Genomic DNA, 19088 nt, shown 5'->3' with positions numbered 1-19088 from the left:
GGAAGGAAGGAAGGAAGGAAGGAAGGAAGGAAGGAAGGAAGGAAGGAAGGAAGGAAGGAAGGAAGGGGAGAAAATGTAAATAAATATAAATACTCAATGTAACAGTTTAAACAAACAAACAAAATAAATTTTAAAAAAGGTAAAGGTTCCCTTGCTCGAAAGCCAGTCGAATCCGACTCTAGGGTTGCGGTGCTCATTTCCGTTTCAAAGCCGAAGAGCCAGCGCTGTCCGAAGACGTTTCCGTGGTCATGTGGCTGGCATGACTAAACACCAAGGCGCACAGAACGCTGTTACCTTTCCACCGAAGTGGTACCTATTTATCTACTTGCAATTTCTTGCTTTCGAACTGCTAGGTTGGCAGGAGCTGGAACTAGAGATGGGAGCTCACTCCATCATGCGGCACCCGGGTCTCGAACTGCTGAACTACTGACCTTCCACAGCCTGCAATTCAGCATCTTAACCACTTGAGCCACCGCAGCTCCTCAGCCCACATTAGGCCTTTATAAATGTGTGGCTATAAGTTATAGTACAGAAGCCACTACTCAAGTCAAACACACACCATGCAGAAGAGTAAGACGAGGATGAGGAAAACAATAAAACATGAACCAGAATTCTTTCATAACAAAGGTGTGTCTAGAAAAATTCTTTTTAGCACTGTATGCCAGTAATTCAATATGCCCATTTGCAGTCACGAGATGCCATGTTTTGTAATGTTACAATTGCTCTGCAAGTTTGACACTAATATGATTATTATTTACAACTGTTTTATCTTGTGATAAAAAATAAAATTAAACCACTGGGCCATTGATCCAAGCAAGGGAACTCCAAAATAGTCCAGAAAATGATAATCGGCTCACTTCATAAAGCAATAAGGTAAATCTTTATTGTTTCAGTTCTGCCACATTTACTACCAAATGCAATTATTTTCAAGTGTGGGCTGCCACATTAGAAACTAAAGATCCCAACCCCTAATATTGGGTGGCAGCACAATAACTAGTCCACTTTCAGTAGTACGCTGCGGCTGTTTCAGCATCTTCTAAAATTCAGCATCCGTGACTCACTTCTTTGAACTCCCAGTCCTTATGTTATGCCAAGCCTTCACTAGTGGTTCTCTGTTCTTCCAAATAAGTTCATTTCCATATGTTACATACCACCTTAAAGCAATAAAAACACAGCTGAAATTCCATCATGTGATACATAACAGATGTAACAAATATTTAACAGATAAATAACATGAGGTCACTGGCTGAAAACTCATCTCAGCAATAATGCAGTGTCTGTAACGTAAGAACTGCTATATTTTTCTGCAGTATTTTCAATATGAAGTAGTGTTACACTGCCATAGTAATATAGTATATAAAAAAAACTTACATGCCAAACAGAGCTCCCCCAAGGTGAGCAGCATGATCAAAAAACTTCCAACCAAAAACAAGTCCTGCACTGTCCATTGCAATAATGGCTTTTAGAGCCTAGAAGTAAGTAAACAACATGGCATTGGTAAGACTCCAACAGACATCAACAAAATTAAGCTTGTGTTTCAGTAGGTCAAAAACAGGAAAACTATGAAACATTCCTCATAAAACAGTCTCTTCCGCCATGCATAGGCAACAGCCTTTAAGAACATAAAGATTCCTGCTGTGTCAGACCAGTGGTCCATAGTCCATCATAACGTTTCACACAGCAGGCAACCAGTTGCCCTGTAGGGCCAACAAACAGGGCACAGAGGCCAAGGCCTTTTCCTGATGTTGCCTCTTAGCACTGTCTGACCCTCTTTTAAAGCCATCCATGATCATTATTTATTTTATTTGGATTTTCCACCCACCCTCCCCCTGCATGCCAGGCTCAGAGCAGTGTACAACATAGTAAAAAAACATCAATTAAGAACACATTAAACCAGTAACAAACAGAAAGCAAGTGGAGATGGTGCAACAAACCCCAGTAAAAACCCCAGTAAGCCCCCTTTCCCCCGGGGGGGGGGGGGGGTTGAGTGCCAAGATGGAACCCTTACTGTCCTCAACTGAATACCTGTCGGAACATCTCTGCCTTGCAGGCCCTGCAGAACTGTAACAAGTCCTGCAGGGCATGGGTGTTGTTTGGTAGGGAGTTCCACCAGGTTGGAGCCAGGGCAGAGAAAGCCCTGGCTCTGCTTGAGGACAGCTGGATGTCTCTCATGGCCATCACTACCATCTACTGGCAGTAAATTCCACAATGTAATCACTCGTTGAGTGAAGAAGTATTTCCTTTTGTTTGTCCTGCATTTATCACCCACCAACCTCATAGGGTGTCTTGAGTTTTTCTACTATTACTGGAAAAGGGAAACAGCTCTTTCTATTCTCCATCCCATGAATAATCTTATGAAGAGTAAGAGTGAGGGCTGTACTTGGATTTGGGCTGGATCCTAGTTACTATGGCCTTGGTTTCTACCTCAGTGGGCTCAGCACATCATTTTCTCCAAGCCTTAACTCACCACAGGTTAAACAGGAACAGTTGAGGGGGGGGGAATAACTAGCAACAAGATGTATCACAATTAGGGCAACAGGGCCAAGCAATCAAAAGCCCTCAAACTAAGTCCTAGATGCATGACAAAATATATGTCAATTTTAGCAGATTAAAGAGTTATGTTTTTATTGTGGAAAGTACAGCATTTGGTCAGCCAAACTATGCCAGAAAACCTACAACCCACAATTGGAATATTAAAATTGTACCAAAGCTGCCATTAGTTAACTTTTGAAAGAGCCCCTATATATTTTAAACTTTTTCCTCCAATGGCTGTTTTAAAAAGTATCATTTTAAAATATTAAATCTCTGCTACTAGGACATTGATACTGAGGTGAGAGGATAAAGGAGGGAAACATTCAAACGCAGTTTACGATATGGCAAGGGGATCCACTGTTCATAGTCCAACTCCATGCAGATTGTCATACCCAAAGTAGGGCTTTGGATCCTGGCCCACACTTTTAGCAATAAAATCTAACTAAACAGCTAGAAATGTCATAATTCTGCCTCCTCAGAAGTGAAATGCCACAATGTAATGCAACTATACATTGTTCATTACTGTAACAGAACACAGTGCAACAGTGAATGTGTCTCTTGAGCTGAATTAACTTTTAAATTGCATGCAGTTTTGAAATACTGATAAAACAGAAGTGTGCTCAGCTTGCTGATAGGCAGAAAAAAGAAAGGTGGACTCCAACGGATACTTACATTTCCAGCTGTAAATGTGAACATTGGAAGAAATATTATAGCGAGCTTGGCTTCTGGCATCTTTGTACATACAGCTGCAAGGATGGTCATTATAGCGCCCGACTAGAATTATATTAAAATACAAGTTAAATTAAGAGCATTACCACATGACCTAATACTATTACTTTACAACCTCAGACAAGTATATTAACTTCTAATTTTTCGAACAGAGATATACCAACTCCTATTCCAGGTCCAAGAAGTTAGAACATATGTAAGATGGGGAAAGGATGCAGCAGGAGCCTAGGTATACTAGCTTTAAAGTCCCCAAACACTGCAGCCTTCCACAGAAGTTTCAAATGAATTATTTCAATGAAAGGGTTTAAGCCAAATTGCTTAAGAAATCACAGTATCTTTACTCAGACACAAAGTTTCTTTGATCTAAAATGGTCAGGCAGAAATTGCCCTGACCTGGATAGCCCGAGCTAGCCTGATCCGGTCAGATCTTAAAAGCTAAGCAGGGTAAGCCCTGGTTAGTATTTGGATGGAAGACCACCAATGCATACAAGGCTTATGATGCAGAGGCAGGCAATGGTCAACCACCTAAAACCCTACAAGGGCGCCACAAGTCAGCAGCAACTTGTGGCACTTTCCACCACCACCAGAAATGTATGCACTATCAAAACACTGTCATGGAAACTACAAAAGCAGTTAGAACATATCCAAATTATTTGCAACACTAACAAACTCAACTCAGATGGTCAGCCATGTTGGTTTGAAGCAGTAGAACAAATTTAGAATCCAGTGGCACCTTTAAAGCCAACAAAGGTTTATTCAAAGTATACCTTGAATAAATCTTTGTTGGTCTTAAAAGTGCCACTGGATTCTAAACTCAACTCAGTCTACAGCTCTATGCACCTTGCAGCCTCATCCTATGCAACTTTACTTAGTAAATCCCATCAAGTTTAGTTCAGTCTTAGGTTTTCACAGTACCACAGCCTTGTTTTGGAGTAAATCCCCTTGACCTTGGTGGGACAATTCAGACTAAGCATACACAGGATCAGTCAAACAGTAAAACTGTAACCCTCTGTAACAATTACTATGAATATATGTAATTCGAACAAGTGGAACTTGATTCAAGGTAAGAGTTTATAGCGGAAGTCTAGGTCATCAATGTAGCTGGCCTAACCAGTTCTACTTCTGCAAGATCAAAACCTAAAGAACTAAGCACCACAAGTTTTAAATTATCTACAATATTCCTTTAGTGAATACCTTAAAAGGTGCATACTGGAATGAAAGGACATCACAATGAAGTCACTTTAAAAACTAACGCTTATCTATCCTTTTTTTTTTTGATGCTGGGATTCAATTTACAGAAAAGTCCCCAAATTTCATTAATGTATCTTGTGGCAGCTCCCCCCAAATATACCTATTTCTGCTTAACACACTATGCTCAAAATGCTTCCTGAAGAGCAGGTAGATTAACTTGAATTCAGAAGTGGAACTCACAGCTCCAAGTGATGGTCCAAACCTCCCTGTGGCTACTTTGCAGACATAACTTACAAATGTGGAAACAACACCTAGAAAATTAGAATATAGTTAGGAAACACAGCATCACTGAGGAACCCGAGGATCTTGAATATTCCTTTCCTCTGTACTAGCCATCCCTCTCATTTACCCAACTAAAGCTATTCTAAGGAGGAACAATTTTTAACAGATGATTATTTAGAAAGTTTATAAGCTACCTCTCCAGAGACATGCTTGACTTGAATGTATGTACAAGGTGATAAGCATATCTCAAAGTTGCATGAAGAGTAAATGCTTTCCTTTCCCTTATCTCCTTATTCTGAGACTTCAAAGCATGTTATAGACTTTCAAGGCTCCCCTTCCTTTGCTTCTCCATGCAAAACAGGCATTCTGCCACTAAGCCACAGCCCCTCCCAAAGACACAATACAAAGTACTTTCTAAAAATCAGTCACATTTAAAGCAATTTGTAGCAGGGTAGAATTAAACATCTAAATATAACCAAGCTTCTGAGTTTATTACCAGCAGAGAAATATACTGCCATGAACTGCTCACGTCCCAGAAGAGAGACTATACTGGTTGAAAAGCTCCACAGAACATACATGTTGGCTGCCATGTGCAGAAATGAGAAATGGCTAAAGGTAGACAGCACCATGGGAAAGCACAAAACTCCTAGGTAAAAGGGGGGAAACAGATCATTTTAATACTATATTCACTCTTAATTTATAAATTTACCTGTTGGAGAAAACTTGACAAGATAAAGTGTACATGTGTCACAAAAACCATTCAGTGTTATCCATCTAAAATAAAATATGATCAGCATTCTAACTCCTATATGACAGTAGGGGTGGAGTGTCAGTTTTTTTAATCATGCATTTAATAGCAATTGGTGACCCTCCTGTGCAGATCAAAAAACGCAGGGGCTATGGCATATGTTTCTGCAAAATTAGGGTAATCCTAGGGTAAAGAGAGTCTGATTGTGTGCACAGAAACAAAAAAAAATTGTTTCAAAAGCTTCATACTAACTGACTGTCCATAACACCATACACTCTTTAGAAAGAACATGGACCACTAAAAGTCTGATGGATTAGCTTCCTTATATTTCTTCCAAAACCCTCACATAAAATTCAAATACTTGGCTACACTTCAGAAGCAGAAACAAGGAGGCGGCATTTCTTTATCTTCCTTACAAGCACCTGTCATCATGACCCATCCCTCCTTCAAAAAATCTATCCTGCTACTTGTGACTGATAACTTCTTACTATTGTTTTAAAATATGAACTAGAATCTGTTTCACAGTATTTTGGGGACTGAACCCAGGAGTCCAAACTCATAAAAAGGTTTGGATAATCAGTGTTTCACAGACATGGAAACTAATCTATCCAGTTTTGAAGCCATGGGTCTCCAACACATCTGCCTTTTCAGCTGAAGAATTGTTCATTGAAGAAGAGTTCCATACTTTCAAGTGAAAAAAGAATACCTAACATGCACAATTCTAACCTGGCCAATACATCATAAGCCAAGGAAACAGTCTCAAATGTATAAAATATTCATTTTGACAATTCATTAAACTGGCAGTAACTATAAATACATGATGATGGGGTCTGAACTGGTGGAGACCAACCAAGAGAGAGATCTTGGAGTCATGAAGAAGAAGAGACTGCCCTTCACTTGGAGTCTCAGAGCAGCTTACAAACTCCTTTCCCTTCCCCTCCCCACAACAGACACCCTGTGAGGTAGGTGAGGTTGAGAGAGCTCCGAGAGAACTGCTCTTTCAAGGACAGCTCTGACAGAGCTATGGCTTGTCCAAAGTAATCCAGCAGCTGTAAGTGGAGGAGTGGGAAATCAAATCTGGTTCTCCCAGATTAGAGTCCACACACTTAACCACTACACCAAACTGACTGATGGTAGATAACTCACTGAAAATGTCAACTCAGTGTGCGATGGCAATAAAAAAGGCCAATGCTATGCTGGGGATTATTGGGAAGGAAATTGAAAACAAATCAACCATTATCATAATGCCCCTGTATAAATTGACGGTGCAGCCTCATTTGGAATACTGTGTATAGTTCTGGTCACCACACTTCAAAATAGATATTACAGCATTGGAAAATGTGCAGAAAAAGGCAACTAAAATGATCATTAGGGGATGGAACATTTTCCATATGAAGAAAGGTTAAAGCGCTTGGGGCTCCATAACTTGGAGAAACAGTGACTGATGGGTGACGTGATAGAGGTTTACAAAATTATGAATGGGATAAAGAAGGTAGAGAAAGAAGTACTTTTCTCCCTTTCTCTCAATACAAGATCTCGTGGGCACTCAATGAAATTAATAAGCAGTAGGTTTAGAACAGATAAAAGGAAGTATTTCTTCATCCAAAGAGTAATTAACATGTGGAATTCACTGCCACAGGAAGTGGTGGCAGCTGTAAGTATAGACAGCTTCAAGAGGGGATTACATAAACATATGGAGCAGAGGTCCCTCAGTGGCTATTAGCCACAAGATATAGATGGAACATTTTGTCTGGGCCAGTGATACCCAACTTTCTTGGTGCTTGTGGGACAACAGTGGGAGGGCTTCTGGGGTTCTGGCCCCACTGGTGGACCTGCTGATAGCACCTGGTTTTTGGCCACTGTGTGACACAGAGTGTTGGACTGGATGGGCCATTGGCCTGATCCAACATGGCTTCTTTTATGGTCTTATACCAATATCTCCGTGCAGGTACTATTTTATAGGTAGAATTGGACCCCCTGGTCCAATGTTTTTGAAACTTGGTGGGTATCTTGGGGAGAGGCTCCAGCAGCTACCCTGCGAGTCTGGAGCGTCTCCCTCAAGCCCCCTCCCCTCCAGCCCCCAGAATATACCCTATGTTTTCGCCATTGACTTCAATGGCCCATAGGATATAATGGGGCAATTCAGCGGATATAATGGCAGCAATTCGGCGGCAAGCAGATTCAGATCAGAGAATCTGAATCAGCCCACAGCAGCCCGAAAGGGGCTCAAATGGGCCATTTTCGGGGGTGTAGTCAGTTTGGACGAACCGAATGCACATCCCTAGTTGTGTGTATTGCTGAATCTCTTTCTTTGATACTGAATCCCCAAATCATACAGCCAAAGCAAGGGTGAATCAAAAACCAATACAAAACACAATTTACAAAAATGTGTATGCACTATAATTACACTACACTTACGAGAAGCTGGATTCGATGTAAAATATGTGACCATTGTCCGCTGCATAGCAGGTACCCGCCATAAGCAGAATACTAAGACATTTGCTGCTATAATGCCTACAAATTTAAGTGATAAAGTGATAAAGTAGACAATCAGGAAAAGGATTCATTTTACAACATATATAGTGCAAGAATTAATAAGCTCTTGTAAATACAATCACCATAAAATGACTATTTTAAAAAATGCATTTAAGCAGGAATATCTGAATACAATAAATTTTTTAAATACACTTTCATTTTGTTCTATTAAGGCTCTCATGTCCAAATGCACAAAATGAAGAAATACATTTTATTTATGTCTCTTGCAAACCATTACGCATAATTTATCAAAAAGAACAGCACCTGATTATTTTCAGTATTATAAGAGTTTTAAGAAATTAAACACAAAACTAAAGATTTGAGTCATGATTGTGATAAAGCCTTGAATTTTCCAGCTAACAGCTGAGAAAATACAAGAGGAAAACTAAAAATCGGCTGTCTTAAACATCCTGTAATCACACTTTTCTTGAAATATTGATTTTTTTCAGTTACTGACTTTATTAAAAACATATAATAACTGCATAAAGCACATTCTTTGTGGCATCCTAAGTAATACACACATCTTTCTAAGTACACAACTGACTCCAGCACCAACAACCACACAAGTACCCTAGAAGACAGGTTTATTCCATCTGAACAGATAGGTAATACTCCTTCAGGAATAATCTGACTCAAATATGCCACCATACCACACAGAAATTAGCAGGTGAAATAAAATGTGTCCATAATATTATCTTAAAGAGGATAGATGCCAGGAATGTTTAGGAACCTGTATAACATTAAAGCTGAGCTTCTGCTCCCCCTCCTGCCTGAAGGTAATAAAAGTCTGGCCGAAGTCAGAGGCACAAGCCATTTAGCAGCAGCCAAAGGACTCCTGGTCTTGTCTCTTAGCCCATGGCTTGCAGCTTATGGCTGTGAATCAACTCCCCAGCAGTTCTAGGACCAGCCTGGAATTCATGCTGTATATTTTTGTTTCCCTTTTATATTTGCTGAAATTCTATTTGTGGGGGAGCTGCTTTGGGGTCATAGCAGAGACAAAAGCAGCATATAAATGCCAAAGTAAATACCTAGAGAAGCAAAATAAACATGTAGGTAGGCAAGACTGCCCTAGGTTTAACAGCCATCCAGTGACATACTGTACCTGTTTGTCATATCTCTCTTCCCGAGAATGTCTAATACTTGTAAGCTAACACAAACCTGAGACAGCACGTTGCCCTTCACTCAGTGACTTCCACCACAGGTTAATCTGAAAGAAAATGAGCAAAAGCATCATCTGGACACCCAAGTTATCCAGCACATCAAGGGATTAAACACGCACACACGTGTATGTGCCACGTACTATTCAGTTTTCAACATACAGAAGCATTTAAGCATTACACAAATAATACTCTTATCCCAAACTTTCCCCAAAAGAAAACTATATAGAAATGTTCTTCCTGAATGGATGACTGCACTATAGTTCTTCTCTAGTTTATTAAAGCACAAAAGTAAGTCTACCAGTTGCTCTCTGTTGATTATCTAGTCATTTCTGTTGTTTCAGACAATGAGGGAAATCATAGCAATAATTGACATATAAGAGAAGCCACAATATTCGGCTTTGTTTCTCTCTTGCATGTGCCAACTAAGAAGAAAAATGCCCAGGTTCAAAAGGAAGCTTGTCAGAGCCATACTTTCTGACAAAGCTACAATATGACAATGTGCAGCAATTTCTGTGCTCTGCCTGGATTTTCTACTTCATGGACTTTTCATGATTTATTTCTAGAACCTTCTCATGTGAGTTTCCATTGAGTCTAGTATTTCAGGTGTCTGAGGTAAACCTATGAGTAGCAACTCCAAACCTTCATTTTCCCTCTCAAATGGCAAACTCCCCTCCTGATCTAGTTAGGCCACGGAGAAAGCATGAGCAAACCCTGGCATGACCACATAGACAGGTAAGAAGATGTTTCTTTTGATCCTTCCCCAACTTTGAGATAGATGCCAGAAGTGGAGACAGAGCAACTGGTAAACAATACAACTAGTATTTATCTATAGCCCATCTCTTGCACTGAGGCTTAAAGTACATTACACAATGTAAAACGATGCAATCAAATAGCAGGTGACATCCAACAAAAAATGCTCAATTTGCATAATATGCACATTAAACAATCCAGATTTGGGGGACTGGGATATGGCAACCCTACCCGAGCAACCCCATGCTTTTTGAGATTAATTTGCTATGGAGTAATTTCTTGCTTCCTGTGTACTTGTTCGTCAAAGTCACACACACTTGAAGGCAACAGACCCTGGTTGGCTGTCTCTTAAATCCTTGTACATGGCTTTTGAAATAAGTACAGACTCCATCCCAGAGATCAAAGAATTTTAAAGAAATATCTTATTTTCTTTTACATTTGAGATCCACATGATCTTATCTCCTATCAAGCCAAACTCTATCAAATGTACCAATTTGGCCCGTGATCAGAATTTTCCAACCTACGCAATATTCTGCTGTGATATAGTTTGGGTTTATAAGAGAATAAATAATGTCACTGAGGCATCTCCAAATGCCTAAAGAGAGAAAGAAAAGTTATTAAGTGCCCACATCGACTGAAAACAAGAGAATATTGTTTTCTTTTTTGATTTTTTAAAATCAGGAACATTCTGAAGATATAAAAAGCTAAGGGGATGGTTAAAAAACCCTGCCAGTTCTGGATCCTGTACATCAATTCAGTACTGAGGAATCTTTTTATGCCACTTAATGCTTTATACTGTTTTTATGTCCTGGCTAGGTTTTAAATTGTTAACAACTTGTGTTGTGTTTTTATGATGCTTTATTTTGTTAGCCATCTCCAGCAGCTTCCATGGAGGTGGAACAGACATTTTCTAAATAAATAAACAAACTGCACAAGGTACCCTGCCAAGGCAGGAAAAATAAAAGCACCCTATTACAGTTGTACAGCCATGCTGGAAACTGCTAATCATCAAAATACAGATACAGGTGGGTAGCCATGTTGGTCTGAAGCAGAAGAACAAAGCTTGAGTCCAGTGGGAACAAAGTTTTAGTCAAGACATAAGCGTGCACACAAAAGCTCATATCTTGAATTAAACTTTGTTGGTCCTAAAGGTGCCACTGGACTCAAATTTTGTTAATCAAAATACAGCAAACAAAATGCTATAAAAGTCAAATAAACATTCTGTTTATGATTTTAATATCCATGCAATTTTTAGAACCCTTTATACAATACATTATTATACAAAAAGCAAAATTGTTTTCTTTGTGATTCACAAAAAAAATTCAGGTGTCTTGCAAAGCTCTTGGATATTAAGACATAGCAGACAGTGTCAATGAACTCATTCCACAACAATGAAAAACTGATTTACCAGTTAGCACAGAGCACCTGTGTTTTAATATGGTTTCACAACAAGAACAAAATTTGTGTTATTATACAGAACAAGTTCCTCATACCTCTCTTCTGACTTCCAGCCCTGTACGTAGTTTCATCCTATCCAACCATTCTGTTTGAGTGTTTTCAAAATACTTCTGGAACTTTGCTTTGAGAGTTTCATATTGCCAAATAGCCGCTGAGCCGAAAGCACAGCCTGAAAACTATAAATATAATTATAATCAAGGTATGTAAGAAGACAGTAAGTACAGAGTTAAAATGCAAAGACCATCAACAAATGGCGATGACGGGACAGGGTATACCAGTGCTCTTGGGGAGGGGAAAGTACAGCGGTGGGGCCAGGCGGAAAATGAAGGGGACAGAGAAACAGAGAAGCTCAGCCACCTTCCAGCCTGCGCCCCAACCCAAAGGAGGCAGCCAGCGGGGCTAGGATTAACGACCCCTCTCCAACACTGATGTTGTGTAAATAATAAGACCGCAGTCTTATGCCTGCTGGAGCAAAATGCAGATCTGGCTTGTATGATGGAGACCTGGGTGCAAGATGGAGAGACTGTAGCGCTCTCCCAATTGGTTCCACCTGGGTTCTCCGTCCTCCACCAGTCACGGACTAAGGGGCGGGGGGGGGAGTAGCTTTGTTCATACGGGAGGCTTACTCCTTCAGGGCGCTCCCACCATTGAGGCTCACAGGCATAGAGTCTTGTGTGGGAAGCTGGGGAGAGTTTGGCTATTTGGTTACTGTACCGACCGCTCAATGCACCGGCCGATGGCCTGTCATCCCTGGTTGACGCTGTGTCTGGCTGGACATTGGCGTACCCTAGACTGATAGTCCTGGGCGCCTTCAATGTCCATGCCGATGATGCGGCCTCTTCACAGGCGGTGGACCTGGTGTCGTCCATGGCGGCACTAGGACTCTCACAATATGTAACAGCCCCCACTCACAGACCCGGTCACACGCTTGATTTGATCTTTGCAGTGGGGGGTCACAGTGGACCAGATTTCTGCTATGGCGGTTCCATGGTCGGACCACCATGACCTGAAGGCCCACGTGAATGTGGCACCTCAACCCTGTTTGGGCGGCAAGCACATTTTAGCTCGCCCGCGGAGCCAAATGGACCCTCAGCGGCTTCAGATGCCTCTATGGGATCCTATGCTCCCTGGCGGCTCGTTAGATGAGCTAATTGAGGACTGGCATGGCTGACTCTCAGCTGCCATCGACAAGATCGCTCCCCGACGCCCTCTGCACCCTCGCTCTAAGCAGTCTCCTTGGTTTACTGAGGAGCTGTGGCTGATGAAATGAGGGCTCAGACGATTAGAGAGACGGTGGTGGCGCGCTCGTGACAAAGCAACAAGAGCATCCTATAGGATGTTTATGAGATCCTATGAGATGGCAGTCAAAGCTACGAAGAGAGAGTTCTACGCGGCTGCTAGCTCACGCCCAGCACAACTGTTTAGAACTATTTGGTCATTAATAGAGCTGCCACAGAGCAGACCAAAAGCTAGGGAATTGGAAATTGACTGTGAGGCTTTTGCAAGCTATTTTGCAGATAAAGTCCTGTTGTTCCGTCGTGATCTCCCTGCCACAATTGAGACAGTGAGTGAACTCAAGGCCCCATGCACGTCTTCTGGTTCTATTCTGGATTATTTCAGTCCACTCAGCCTTGAGGAAGTTGACAGATTGTTCTCAACGGTACACCCAACCACGTGCTGCCTTGATCCGTGCCCTTCATGGCTCATAAAAGCCGGCCGTGAGGGGTTGCTAGGTGCTCTCAGGGATATTATCAACAAGTCCTTCCTTGAGGGACTGTACCCAGGGGCACTCAAGGAAGCGATGGTCTGCCCTCTCTTGAAAAAATCATCCTTGGACCCGGTTGAATTGGCCAACTATCGGCCGGTCTCCAATTTGCCTTATTTGGGCAAATTACTTGAGAGAGCGGCGGCGATTCAGTTGCAGAGCTTTATGGATGACCCTTCCATGCTAGACCCATTCCAGTCCGGCTTTTGGCCAGGCCATGGGACAGAGACAGTACTGGTCGTCCTCACAGATGACCTTCGGAGGCATCTGGATCAAGGCGGTATGGTGGTACTGTTGTTGTTGGACCTGTCAGTGGCGTTCGACATGGTCGACCATCAGTTACTGATCCACCGCCTCGCCAAGACTGGGATTCAGGGGCTTGCCTTGCAATGGCTTGTCTCCTTCCTCCAAGGTCGGGGACAGAGGGCGGCGTTAGGGGAACAGATGTCCCAGAGGTATCCTCTAGTTTGCGGGGTTCCTCAAGAGGCAGTGTTATCCCCAATGTTATTTAACATCTACATGCGCCCCCTTGCCCAGATTGCTCGGAGACGAAACTCAGCTATATCTGTTGTTGGGCGGTCAGTCCGACTCTAACCCAGATGACCTGGAGCGGGCACTTCAAGACATGACGGGCTGGCTTAGACTGAGCCGACTGAAGTTGAATCCAATGAAGATGGCGGTCCTGTGCCTGAGTCGGTCGGGGTTAGGGATCCCACTACTGACCTTCGATGGGATGCCATTGGTGCCAGCGCCAAGGATCAGGAGTTTGGGAGTGTTCCTGGATGCCGCCTTAACAATGGAGGCCCAAGTAGCAGCCACTGCCAAGTCAGCCTTTTACCACCTACGGCTGATCAGGCAGTTGGTTCCCTTTCTCGAACGCAGTGACCTGGCAACACTGATCCACGCTATGGTCACCTCAAGACTAGACTACTGCAACGCTCTGTACATGGGGCTGCCCTTGTCCCAAATCTGGAAGCTGCAGCTAATGCAAAATGCGGCAGCCAGGCTGGTGATGGGTCTCTCCATACGAGATCATATCCAGCCTGTGCTGAAGGCACTGCACTAGCTGCCAATAACATACCGGATTCGTTTCAAAGTGCTGGTTCTGATCTTTAAAGCCCAATATGGTCGGGGGCTTGCCTACCTGAGGGACTGCCTTTCCCCATATGTGCCCCAGAGAGCACTGAGGTCAGGGTCACAAAATCGCCTGACTCTCCCTGGCTCGAAATATGCCAGACTGGTCATCACAAGAGCCAGTGCCTTTTCAGTGGTGGCCCTACACTGGTAGAATGAGCTCCCGGAGGACATCAGGGCCCTGTGGGACCTTTTACAGTTCCACAGGGCCTGTAAAATGGAGCTCTTCCACCAGTCCTTTGAATAGGAGCCGCCACTGATGAATGAGACATCGGAAACTGAACATACTACAGCCCTATGGGTCATCGTTGGATATTGCCTCTCTTCATCGGACCATGTATAGTAACCGCCGCTATCAGTATTATTAGCACTCTATGTAAATTGTTGTTTATGTGAATTTTATTGTATTTATTGTTTTACCACATTTTACCTGTGTACGCCGCCTTGAGCCAGTTTGCCCCGGCAAAGGCGGGATATAAATTGAAATAAATGAATAAAATCTGCAAACACACAAGATGGCACAAACAAAATCACAGAGACAGTTGTGCAACCTGTACACCCATAACTAAAAATAATCCATATTACCAAAAACACTCAACAGTTCTCTATTTACTGAACTGTTGTTCTGGCCTTTAAGTGTGAACTACAACCTCCATAACTGCCAGACTCTGTTTGGTATAAGCGTCCTGTGCCTTCCATAGGCTGGATAATTATGACAATACTACTTTGTACACCATTTGGCTCTGTCTGCCAAAATCCAACCTCTGTATGACCAGGAAGCCCTGTTCTGTATATAATTATATATTTCCTCTTAATAAATCTGATTGTGTCAGTGACAGAGGATAGCTGTTAACATGATGTAACACACTGAAAGCATTATTACCCCAACTGTGAAGAAGAATGGCTTCACAAGCTTCTTCACTGAATGGGAAGGTGTGGGAAAGACTACATTCTCTACCGGAGGAGACAAACCACTTCTCTGTGGTTTGGTACTGGTTCCTGAGTTAGGCCTTTGGAAATCACTCTTCTGTGCTGGTCTTCTGAATCCATTTCTTTGTTGTATATACAAGGTAGATCTAAGCAAGGAAATACATAGCAAACACAAAACGAACTCATTTTAAATGTCTCCTGCTTATGAAGAAACACCATTTTCTTTGTTGGACAAAAAAATCTTCTCAGGCACTCATAAGAACATAAGATGAGCCTTGCTGGATCAGACCAGTGGTCAACTAGTTCCTCTGGAGGGCCAACAGCAGGGAATAAAGGCCAAGACCTTATCCTGATGTTGCCTCCTGGCACTGGGATTCAGAGGTTGACTGCCTCTGAACATGGAAATTCCTCTCAGTCACCATGGCTAGTAGACACTGACAGACCTTTCCTCCATGAATCTAATCCTCTTTTAAAGCTATCTATACCTGTGACCATCAGTACATCTTCTGGCAGTAAATTTCACATTTTAATAACTTTCTGTGTAAAGAAGTATTTGCTTTTGTCCATTCAGAATCTACTACCCATCTGCTTCACTGGACGCCCTCACGTTCTAGGACTGTGGGAGAGGGAGAAAATTTTCTTTGTCAGCTCTCTCCACCCTATGCATAATTCTATAAATCTCTATCATGTCCCACCCCTTCAGTCATCTTTTTTCTAAATTGAAACGTCTCAGACTCATCAGCCTTTCATCATAGGGAAAGTGCTTGAACCCCGTAAGCATCTTAGTTGCCCTTTTCTGTATTTCTCCAGCTCTGCAATGTCCTAACATTCCAAAAGCTTCATCTGCCTCTTTAACTTTGAGTGTGACTGTGTAGGTCAGGTTTTTTTTGTCTTAAATGATGAAGGTGCTACCAAAGAAATACATCTTCTGGGTTCAGCTGATACTACAGGACTCTATTTGTCTTGACACTATCATCATTTTCACCTATACATTTGTAATCCTGCTTTTCACCTGATGGTTCTCATGAGATCGCTTAACAGGAAATCTCTATGTTTATAAGTACAGTACACTTTCAAAAGATCTGCTGAGCCCTGTAAAGTCATGAGACCATTACTAGAATCTAGCTTTGCCACATATAATTTTTTTAAATGTTATTTTCACTACTTCAAGATGCAAAGAGCTACAAGAATGAATCTTGAAAAGCATGAAAACAAACGTTAACCCACATCACCATCAAAGGACCTTTAAAGAACACATTCTAGATAAAATAAGAGCTTTGCGGTCAGCCTCCGACCTTGGCTAAATAATTTCTTTCTTTGCTCCACTGCTCACACACTCCCATAACATCAGCACACAAAGACAAATGTTTTATATTAATTCACTAGAAAGTATTAAAATGATTCTTTATAAAAAGCATCCAACAAGTAGAAAAAATAACACTAAATTGCATTAAGATAAGAATATCGAGAAAGTGGCTTGTTCATTTTGCTTCTTCATTATGAGCTCCTTGTTAAAATAAAACGTTTAGTCCTATTCTCCTTTGGCCCATATATTTCCCCTCCCCAACAAAAATATCATCCTCTCACACTGAAAAAGACCAAAACACTAGGAAAAGTTAAAGGCAATAGGAAAAGAGGAAGACCTGACGTGAGACGGATTGACTAAATAAAGGCGGTCATAGCCTTCGTTTTGCAAGACCCAAGAAAGGTGTTAATGATAGGACATTTTTGAGGTTATTAATTCATAGGGTCCTCATAAATGAGAAATCTTAATGGCACATAATACACACACGTCTCACAACATGCCCCAGTACGACTTAAGTTGCGTAATTAATTGTGAATAACTGCAACGTTTTTCATGTATCTTTGATCAGATTAGGCCCAAGGATACACAACCTTGAAACTGAGTTCAATCTGTGGGCAAATTTGCATTGCCATTTTTCACTCAGAAAAACTATACAAATTCAGGACCTCTAATGCCTAGATCTGAATGTCCAAATTGCAAGAATTGATGAGAAGGGAACAAAGGATCAGAGCAACTCCCCCCGCCCCGGGTCATTTGATTCATAACACTTCTGCTCACATTTCTTCTCTGGGGAGCCTCCTCAGTTTTTACCAAAGTTAAACCACGCCTGCATGAGCCCTTCAACACCTTCACTCAGTTTCTCATATTCCTCACGCTTTCCTATATCGGGGGGTAGGGGGAAAGAGGCGTAGAATCTGAATCCCGACCATGGGCCTATTTACTTAAGAATATGACGTCTAGGAAACCTAGAATCAAAAGAATCAATCTTGTTGCAATTACTCATCCACGCTCTGGACAAAATCGCAGCGCTTTTAAAGGCCGCTAGCCCACGGAGTCCTCGTCCACCATCCCAAACTCGTTCCCCAGAACTCCACCGGCCTCCTCCGGAAGGGGGTGCGTTATCGTACCTACGTGACCGAGTTCCACTACACCATAACTCCCGTCTAACCCAAACACGGGGACAGCAAGTCCACGCCATTTTCTTCAACTCGCCAAAAAAAACCTTCCGGGTCGCCAAACCTCTCCGGCAGCCATCTTGGAAGTGGCACTACTGACGCAGCATAAACACGTCACAGGAACACAAAGGACCGAAAGGCCGCGCCTGCTGCCTTTGAAAAGGCTCCGTCCTGCCTGAAGGGGCTTTTGCGTTCAGTTGCGTCCTCTGTTGTCAGGACTCTCGTTGGGTTATATTAAATGGGATTGTGGTAGGAGCCATTTAGTGTGTGTTTATGCGGTTCGCAACTGCAGCACGGTCTCGGTCTCTCTGACGCTTAGGGTTGCCAACCTCCAGGTGGGACTTGGAAATCCTCAAAATTACTACTAATCTCCAGACTACAGAGATCAGTTCCCCTGGAGAAAATTATTGCTTCGGAGGGTGAAATCTCTGGCATTATACCTTGTTGAGGTCCTTCCCTTCCTAAACCCCTCCCTCAATACACTCCACTGCCAAATCTCCAGGAACTGGCAAGCATACTGACGCCGTTTTGAGAATGAATAAGGAATTATTGAGGAACCCACTATAGGCTCCTCATTGTAAGGCGATTATGATTCGTTTGTGCCATACCAGTCTTATCAAAATCCCTTTCCTACACCCATGTATTGTGGCTGCACCTTCCTTGCATTCTTAAACTATCGTTAGAATAAATTTAGAGTCCAGTGGCACCCTTAAGACCAACAAAGGTTTATTCAAGGTAAGAGCTTTCCTGCTCAAGGCACATTTTTTCAAATTTGAAAAAGTGTACATTGCACATGAAAGCTCATACCTTGAATAAACCTTTGTTGGTCCTAAAGGTGCCACTGGACTCTAAATTTGGGGTCTGGGTAAAAGTCGGATCTAAATGGATCCTCATGAATTCATATGATTTTTACACTGAAACTAAATAAAACCACCATCATATCGTAGGCCATGTGTTAGTGTAGTGTATTCTGAAGCTGCCAGGAATACCTAAAGTGTATTGTGAAACACCTAATTGGGAAGCTATGTTAAGCTTCGTCTTGAACAAGGATTGAAGTCCAAGACTTAAGCGGCCAATCAGGTTCAAATGTATATAAGCGGGAAAGACTCTGATTGGTCCATTATGCGCTCAACCTGATAGGTTGATAATTGTATAGTAGGTGTGGCTACATTAGCCCGGAATGTTTAAATACCGAGCAGCTGCAATGGAAAAGCTGTTCAGGCTATCAGAAGTTGTACCGTGTTAGAGAAGTGATCGTCGAGCTGAAATAAACCTGAGTTTTGCTGAAATCATTCTCTGACTATTTTGTTAAGCACTGGACTTAACAATTGGCGACGAGGATGGGATCCCAGAGCGGGTAGGCAGCCCCGCTAGTCCCAACCCCACGACGGAC

General features: G+C 42.3%; 1 protein-coding gene across 1 annotated transcript; it reads right to left on the bottom strand.

Moving 5' to 3' along the window:
* Positions 1 to 483: 483 nt before the first annotated feature.
* On the bottom strand, positions 484 to 17793 carry PARL (presenilin associated, rhomboid-like). Its single transcript, XM_015427484.1, has 10 exons — positions 17648 to 17793; positions 15168 to 15360; positions 11421 to 11561; positions 9176 to 9224; positions 7901 to 7996; positions 5231 to 5380; positions 4693 to 4763; positions 3205 to 3306; positions 1372 to 1469; positions 484 to 1154 (listed from the first exon to the last, which is right to left on the bottom strand). The coding sequence occupies exons 1-10, from the start codon at positions 17716 to 17718 to the stop codon at positions 1058 to 1060; spliced, it is 1068 nt and encodes a 355-aa protein (XP_015282970.1). The 5' UTR covers positions 17719 to 17793; the 3' UTR covers positions 484 to 1057.
* Between the last annotated feature and the right edge of the window lie 1295 nt (positions 17794 to 19088).

Source organism: Gekko japonicus, unplaced genomic scaffold (assembly GCF_001447785.1).
Source record: "Gekko japonicus isolate JY-2015 unplaced genomic scaffold, Gekko_japonicus_V1.1 scaffold346, whole genome shotgun sequence".
In the NCBI taxonomy this organism is placed as follows: domain Eukaryota; kingdom Metazoa; phylum Chordata; class Lepidosauria; order Squamata; family Gekkonidae; genus Gekko; species Gekko japonicus.
The sequence above is the reverse complement of the archived record's forward strand: the minus strand, read 5'-3'. Positions and strand labels throughout refer to the sequence as shown.

Excerpts from the sequence above, each read along its gene's own strand:
- PARL (XM_015427484.1), bottom strand. The coding sequence starts at position 17,718 with ATGGCGTGGACTTGCTGTCCCCGTGTTTGGGTTAGACGGGAGTTATGG. Across the intron at positions 7,997-9,175 it reads AGGGCAACGTGCTGTCTCAG|GCATTATAGCAGCAAATGTC; the intron begins GTTTGTGTTAGC and ends TTAAATTTGTAG. Across the intron at positions 1,155-1,371 it reads GGGGGAGCTCTGTTTGGCAT|GTGGTATGTAACATATGGAA; the intron begins GTAAGTTTTTTT and ends TATTGCTTTAAG.